Here is an 8,707-nt window from a genome sequence, read left to right as displayed (position 1 = left end):
AGACCCTCATTATATGAATTAAGTACTTTGTTTGAATATTTTTCATGCTTGCTCTCAGAATGTGAATTTTTTCTCTTCATGCTATAAAAAACAATAATAACTATATAATAATGACAACAAACGTTTTCAATTAAAAGCATGGATTATACTGAAGAATTTCACATGAGTTCACATTTTCCTTTTTTTTTTTAAATTCTTGCATTTTCTTATTTATTTCCTGTCATCATTTGCAACATTTTATTTATTATTTGAGCATGAATCCCCTTACCAAATACAAGAGCCTCGTCTCTTTATGGCGTTGAAAAGCTTTAGAGATGTAATAGTTTGTATATTCACTGTAAAAAAAAAAGTTATAAAACCGGTTGTTTTAAAAAGGCTGGATAATAAGTTAGATTAAGGGGAACGGCTGCGTGATTTCGTGCTTTACTTAAATTTGGGTTTGGGGCCAAAATACCAAACAAAACTGATTAATATATTTTTTTAATAAACAAGTATAACCAAAATATAGTAAGAATCTGTGGTATTTTCTTTTTTGTGTTTTAATTTTGATGTAATATATAAGCCGTTTAAGAAATAATTTTCTAAAAATTGATTTGTATAATGGCCAGTATTTTACAATTAGAATTATAAATAGGCGCTGACCGGATAAATCATCAAAATGATATTTCATCACATCTTTAAAAAGTTATGGAAAGTGATGAAATAAAAACTTTATTAACTGGATTAAGTAGGTTAGATTAGGTTTAATTTTTTTATCATCGTTTCTTATGACTTTATATCACTTTTCAAAAGTGTGTTGAATTATCACTGTGTTGAGTTATCATGGAACCAAAACTCTCACATAAAACAATTTAATTTGTGTATCGTCATTAAAGACTTGAAATTTAATTCAACTATCTTTTCCAGTTTGATAAGACTTCATAGACATGGTTCAAAAATTCAAGTGCGAAAAAGAAAAAGAAACATCAGGCCAGGAATTTCGGATATCCTTAAGAAAACCTTTACCGGGCACTCCCGCCGCCAGAAGACCAACAACTGCCAGGATAGTGCCCGCTTTTACCATACAGTCCTTACAGAGGAACGTTAAAGTTCAACCATTCCCGAGATACAATATTTTTGAGCCAAAAACTCCAAAGGACTCGCAGTTTAAGATAGCCTTTTTGAGCGGAGAGTTTCCGATTTCTATTGAAAATGTTGGAAAACACGTGTGCTGGAAGGTATCACCCATACTAAATTTATTTTTCTCATCTAGGCAGCGGAGACATTACTTATTAAAACATTCGTTTAACCCAATTTTGTCTTCAGACCAACGTAATTTTTAAACCGTTATTTGGATAATGGTTAAGGAATTAGAAATGTTTAAAAAATATTTTAAGAAGATAATCGGATTCACGTAATGAAAAACTATTTTTACGAAAATGTTCTACTTTGAGTGTTTTATCAATCACATCGATTGAAATGTTGATAAACAAATGCAACTTTCCCACGAGCAAAACACTATTGTCCAAGGAAGTTTGCAGTAATCAAAATAATATCTTATGTCATCGCCAAATAGTATTTTGTGTAGCCTATTTTATGAGATAATGTCTGGTGATGATTATCAAAGCTTAAAGAAGCGGACGAACGATGAAAGTTATGAAGTTTGAAATTCCCCATAACCCTAGGCAGTTTAAAAATAATATGAAAGAAGGCCACTTTGCGGCGTTGGTTTCATGAAACCTTTTCCTTCCCGCCAATATTTAACGGGTTAACGTAACACTTAAGTCATAAATTCTAAAGCTTTTAATGCGACGCTTTGGTTGTAACTATCATTTTTCAATTCCCTTGAAAATTTTCTGCTCTAATCCCTGATTTTCAATAGTAACACATCACGCCATTTCATTGCACGAGCAATTTGGAGCTGAATTTTTTCTATTAACTCTGCTACACAGTACAAATTCAAATTTCACGATAAATGTAGTACCTACTACTATTTTTTAAGGTTCATCATTAATTAATTGCTTTTGTTTTTTAAACAAGGTTCCCGTAGAGAAACTAGACTATCACCATTACCTCCCGATGTTTTTTGATGGCCTGGTTGAAACAGGATTCCCTTGCAAGTTCTACGCAAATGAAGGAATCAAAGACCTCATCAGGCATGGGAGTAATAAGGTCCTCCCTGTTGTACCTCAATTAATAATTCCGATCAAAAGTAAGTTAACATTTGTTTCGTAACTACATCACACTTATTTAAAATCCACTAGAAGTAGTCGAAGACGTCCGAAGAAGACGTGGCATGATCAAGTAAATCAAATACTTGTGTATATATTAATAGAAGAGTATTTATGAGACGATGTATGAATGTGAATGAGGATAGAAGTGTGCCAAGACCGAGTTGTTTGGAGCTTCGTCCTCTCTGCCTGCGGGAAAACGGCGTGATGGTTTGTCAATTAATTAGTTAGTTACATTTACTTACAGCCTTACTAAAAAATATGGTAAAAAATGTATTCAATTGATAAACGATCATGTAGTTAAAAACCTTGCAAATATGAAAAATGACTTAATAGAATACGCACATAGCTTATCCAACCAATAAGGATTGATTATCTTTTGTACAACTATTTATATTAATAAATTCTCTCTGATGTTTCTAAGAAATTTTATGTCATCATTTTGAAGATGTCGTATCATCAAATAAAATTACCTTTTTGATTTTTGTATTTGAAATATACATTCATATTTATCCATATGGATACTTCAGTCTCTAACATGAAAAAATGTTGAAAAAAAACCACCTTTATTTTTACTCCAAGCGTCGACAAACTGTGGAAAATAAGAAATTTTGAAAACAAATCGCTTTTATTAAGGAAATTTGCAAAAAAAAGTTTTATCTTGTTTTTAAAATAAAACTTTTTTAAATGTTATTATAATTCCCAGAAAATAAGAAAAAAACGTTTTTGATTCATTATTAGGGCAATATAAACTTTGATTTCTTGGATTTAAATACCCACAGACGCAAAAGGCATTAATGTTCTTCTTTAAATAACACGGTAACAGTCAATTATTAAATTTAAAAATAATACGTCAGAAATAACCAAAATTTTTCAAAACGGATACCTGGTGTGTGACACAGCCAAAAAGTAATTTTGCCAGTTCTTTCGCAGCCATTTAACGAGATTTTTTATTAGTAATAGTTTGAAACGAAAATTGTACAGCCTTTATGCAATGCACAACTATAACACCGCTTAATGTTTGCGAAGTGTTTTTTTATTAGTAAGGCTTTTATTATTTACCTGAATTTTATTCTCTATAACTACGCTCTTTTCATCGCAATCGATCCCGCGAGAAACACCTTGGATAAAACATAATATATGATCAACGGATCAATGCGCATCTTAATATATGATGCGTATTATTCGACACCGCATATGGGAATAGCCGCCGACGGAAAACACATGCGATTAGGAAAAGTTTTTCATCTTTGAATTGTTGTTCCAGCTGCCTTGGGCACAAAACGCTTGGATGTGATCATAAACGTGATGAAGGCGCTACAGAATTTGGTTCTATCTTGTGATCGAGTTGGTGAAGCTCTCGTTCCATACTATCGTCAGATTCTTCCCATCTTTAACCTATTCAAACAAAAAAATTGTAAGTGTTTCTCATCATTTACATTTTCATTTCACATCACTTGTATTTGTATGATTTATGTTATTTACTAACGTAGACTCGTAAAAAATCACGGGACATTACGAATGCGGGATTTGTGAAGCTACCTTTCACATGTTAGCAAACTTGAAAAGTTATGACATCTCTCCATTAAAATTTTAAGACATCTGCAAAATAATTAAACAAAAAAATACACATTACAAATAAATAATTATTCATATTTAAAATATTTTTGGTGAATGCTTTTCGTCTGCCTGGTATGATTTATACTTTTCTGTCCCAACTTTGAAAATTAAAAGCTCTTCGAACTAGGATAATTTTACGCAGGAATACAATTTTTCAATCACGCACTCATGAACCGACAGCTGAAATTAGTCAATCAATTAAAATCAATGCTTAGTGAATGTTTTTAATATCGTAATTCATTGAACGGTTAATTTTATCTACACAGTTGCAAGTTGGTGTTACCCCGTTAATGTTAAGAACTACCTATGTTACGCATTTAAAAAAGCCCACGAAGAGTTTAATCAAATGGGACAGGAACTGATTAAATTGCAATGTAAATGACAATTATCCACAAACTAAATCTCTAACGACATAAAAGCTTTTCGCGAAATTCATTACCTTTTTTTTAAACCATTTTAACTACATTGACTCTGGCGCTTCCTGCTCTGACAATATCCATCAGTGTGAAATCCTAGTATAATATATTTTGTATCGTTAAATCTCCGATTTCGATCATAAATAATAATGCGCGGCACGTCAAAACTCGTTAGCGTCCGGGCGGTGGCTTGACGCGCCTGCGACAAGTTATTCATTATTTTCACCTTTGATACCCGGCGCGGCACGGGCGCGAGCGCTCGGGGCGAGCAAACTACACGAAGCGGCATTATTAGGGATTCTAGTTTGACAGAGCGCCAACAATCTTATATACTGAAAGTTTGGCTTTCATTTTGTCCACCGGTTCAAAATACGCTGTCGTTTTCGACATTTGGATGTTTCTTCTGATAGCTTATATATATATACTACACATTTTATGCTTTTTGAAATATTTGTGTATTACTATTTTTTTTCTTTTCGTCTTACTAGTTTTGATTCGAGTATTTGCAGGTACGTAGGTTTGTGGTTAAGGCTGTTACAGTGCGTGTCCTATTTTATTGGGAGTTAAAGCAAATATTAAATAAATTGAAAAAAAAATCCTTAATCTGTATCATTGTTTTCTTCATGTTAAATTATATATTTTTCCCTAGATCTCAAGGAAAGTCATCATATCACTGCATTAAGGACTAATTTTTTCACATTTCTATGAATTCTAATATGTAAAATTCTGCTTTATATTCTTATTAGGGAAGACAAAATATTAAAAGAGAACCTGCAGACAAGCAGCCCTGTGGCAGTTTTGCTTGACTACCTCTATTTTTAACTTAAATTGTATTAACATATGTATAATTATAAAATAAATAAAAAAATATGTTTAAAAAACGACAGATAAAGTCTGGGATACTTAAGAAAGACTTCACGCATTGTTTCTGCTGGAATAAGATACGGCGATTTATTTATTTATTTATTAATGCCCCTTTTCGGGGCTTTTACATGAAAATATTAAGAAATTCACATTATGTATTGTACATAACTGAATTACTCCATTAACAACATTTTATATTTGTTTAAATATAAATTTTAGATTTCCACCGACTTGTTATAATTGTTTCCCTCTATTAGTATTCTGGGTAAAGAGGAATACATATGATAGTTAGTCCCAGAATTTCTGCACTGAAATAAATCCTGACTACCTGTATTACGTTGTGTAATCCGAAAGTTTATCAATTCTAGCAATACTGGACTATCAACTGAATCATTTAGAATTTTATACAGAAAAACGAAGTCAGTGAAAATTCTTCTGTCTGACAATTTGAGCATATTCATAATATATCGAGATTTATTAGGCTAGGCATAATGTAGTTTTTTTTAATTGTTACGTTGTGGATTTCATGATACTATATAAAGTGAATAATACGAAGAGGTGGGGGTGCCCGAGGAAGACATGAATCTAATAATTATTTGTGATAAAATAAGACGTAAGTGACGAACCAAGAACGAGATGTAAGGAGAATGTATAATTTGAAAGTGAATGGTTGAAGAGGTAAAGGACGCCTGAGGAAGACATGGTACGATCATGTCGAAAAAATACTTACTGCAATTAATTAATTTTACTTCCACCTTAAAAATGCACTCAGATTTCAGGTATCCTAGGACTCACAACCTCAAAACTTTACCATTTATAAGTCCCGAGCAACGATGGGTACACGGCAGCTAGTCTTTTTTATGAAAATTCTTAAAAAAATGGTTTATTTTAAATTTTCATTGTTCTTTCTAACACAATATTTTATTATTGAGCATTGAAAATGATATAAAATATATTTTATCAGAACGACATTAAGAGCTACTTATATATCATGACACCCAAAAATCTACGAAATATAACCTTTTTGAACGAGACGTACGTTTTTCAACTCGTAGTTGACAACATGTACCGTATTTATTTACTCAGTGCTACATCTTATAAGGTATTATTTCTCATCTCCTGTTTCAAGTTTGCCATATCCACAGTCTCTCTGTTTACCTTCGCAGGAAACGTAATATGCGTGTTGTGCGAATTCGAAAATACTCTATTAACTTTTAGGTTCACCTGAAAGTTGTCAATTCTGTGCTTTTCCGTATTTCAATCAAGAGATATTCATTAACTTTCATTCTTTTTGGGCGGTAAAATTGTCAAATTTTCTGTGTCTCAAGTGTCTTCTACTTTTAATTTTATAGCCTTTTTAAGAATTTTTTTACCTTATTATGAAGGTAAAGGTGGAAATATTTCTATTCTGTATTAAGCAAAGTGTTTTTTTGCCATTTGAAACTATTTTAAATGGGCGTGTGTTCATTTTAATTGCATCGCTGTCTGCCTTTCCGAAGCCCTTTCACGTCCAGCGCTCTATGGGTAAGTACTGAAGAGTGGGTAGTGAGTTTATACCCTTATTCACCCATCTTTTAATATTGCCCGGACCACGTTGACTCTATTCAGTTGCTGCAGCATCTACGCTTTACAAACATGAAATTATTAAGTGTTGGCTCAAACGGGCATTTAATTACGTGCACTTCGAAAAGAATTCTTTGAAGAGAGCGGGTAGGAACAGTATGAAAGGCCGTCAAAGCTAATGGTCGTCGGGCACAAGCCATTTCAGTGTCCATCCGCCTCGTACAAAGACCGGCTACTGAGAAGTCATATTAGTATTGTGAATCGGGGGACCCATACATACACTACTGTCTATTATCTCAGTTTATAGATTTCAACATTCCTTCATATATGCATAACACGAGAAAATTATTAGGTTAATAATAATTAGGATTCTTCATTAGAATGTCATTTGCATAACTTTAAATACCAAAAGTAAAACGAATTTAAAATAGACGAAGTTAAAAATGTAAAATGAGCGCGCCAAATAAATATCAAACAATAAAAAACTAAAAGAAAGTAAATTTATTACTAATTTTGGTAAAATTTATTTAAAATATTTTATATTCAAACACACCATCGTCATTACATTAAATGTTAGTATACATGAAAATAGCAGAAAAATACGCACGACAAACTAAAGCTTTATAAAAAGTGGAAGAAATTAAATATCTAGGAGTCATTATAGACTCAATGCTTAACTTTTCGAAAAATGCAGGTTAACAATTAAAAAATTTGAAAAAAAAAACATTCCTTGGCAGAATACGAAACAAAGTAAATAAAGAAATATGTCAGATAATATAAAATTCAATTATATCACCACATTTTAATTACTTTTCAAGTATTATTTTTTACTGCAACGAAGAGAAAATGAAAAAGATTCAAATACTGCAAAATAAAGTAATGCGAACAATACTCAAGCGCAACATATACACACGGATAAGAAACATGTTAAACGAGCTAAATTTTATGACGGTAAACAAACTATATTTGTACTTATTTTTATACACAAAATTAAAATCGGGATGATGTCTAAAGAATACAAAATGAATACAAAAATAAATTACAACCACGAGATACACGGACACGGGACTAAAAATGCAAGGAAAATCAGATTGCCAACAAGAAAAAAATCAAGCACCCGAAAATCTCTCGTCTACCAGATCGTCCAACTGTATAACAAAATTCCGAAGGAAGTTACTGATAGTGAGAATATGGTTAAGTTTAAAGAAGAATTGAGAAAACATATTTTCCTCAAATATTGATGTTTTTGTGACATATATGTACTAACATTTAAATATTCAAAGATCCATTGTTTGCCAATTACCTATTGTAATTTTTTATATTTTTGTAAAACTATTAGCACACACGATGATGTGAGCTAAATTTAGATTTATAAATAAAAATTACCGAATAAAAGTTGAGCGATCGGTTATTCGAATACTTTATTGTTTAATTTGAAATATTGTTTTTAGAAATCGACCATAAAATAGTGTCTAATAGAGCAAAGTTATTAAGATAATTTTCTTTAATTTTAATTCAAATTTGTTTCCAGCAAACATTGGCGAGGCCGTAGAGAGGACGGAGAATATAGCGAGCATCATTGAAGAAACTCTACAACTTCTGGAGCGGTACGGGGGAGAGGATGCATTTATTAACATCAAATACATGGTGCCGACGTACGAGTCCTGTGTCCAAAATTGAGGTCTCCACGATCAATGCTACGAAAAATGTCCAAAATCATGCACACAAAATAATCTGTACTTCATAGCATTTAAATAATCTTTTGTTAGAACTTTCACGAAGAAATTTTTACTTTTTGAACAATACGAATCGCACTGCAATAAAAACCAATTTGGATAATCAAAAAAAAAACTACACATGCCTTTAGTTATTATATCATAAATCAGGGTATGATAAAATACGAAGTATACCTAGTGAAAACATATTTCTTGAATGCTTGCAGTTAATCAAATAAATTAAAAACCTATTTGAAATAAAAAGTTTTATTATTGATATTTATCCTACCTACCCCTTTGTTTGTAGAAGATGGCAGTG

General features: G+C 31.8%; 1 protein-coding gene across 1 annotated transcript; it reads left to right on the top strand.

Moving 5' to 3' along the window:
• The first annotated feature begins 926 nt into the window (after nucleotides 1–926).
• On the top strand, nucleotides 927–8,353 carry LOC149421073 (parkin coregulated gene protein homolog). The gene is made up of 4 exons (XM_089635160.1): nucleotides 927–1,217; nucleotides 2,020–2,191; nucleotides 3,478–3,627; nucleotides 8,205–8,353. The coding sequence occupies exons 1-4, from the start codon at nucleotides 927–929 to the stop codon at nucleotides 8,351–8,353; spliced, it is 762 nt and encodes a 253-aa protein (XP_089491286.1).
• The last annotated feature ends 354 nt before the right edge of the window (nucleotides 8,354–8,707 follow it).

The sequence above is a fragment of the Hesperophylax consimilis genome, chromosome 9 (genome assembly GCF_061612785.1).
Source record: "Hesperophylax consimilis isolate HC1 chromosome 9, BYU_Hcon_1.0, whole genome shotgun sequence".
NCBI classification, from domain to species: domain Eukaryota; kingdom Metazoa; phylum Arthropoda; class Insecta; order Trichoptera; family Limnephilidae; genus Hesperophylax; species Hesperophylax consimilis.
The sequence above is the reverse complement of the archived record's forward strand: the minus strand, read 5'-3'. Positions and strand labels throughout refer to the sequence as shown.

Coding starts and splice junctions, on each gene's coding strand:
- LOC149421073 (XM_089635160.1), top strand. CDS start 927: ATGGTTCAAAAATTCAAGTGCGAAAAAGAAAAAGAAACATCAGGCCAG. Junction 1,218..2,019: donor GAAAACACGTGTGCTGGAAG/GTATCACCCATA, acceptor TTTTTAAACAAG/GTTCCCGTAGAGAAACTAGA. Junction 2,192..3,477: donor ATTAATAATTCCGATCAAAA/GTAAGTTAACAT, acceptor TTGTTGTTCCAG/CTGCCTTGGGCACAAAACGC.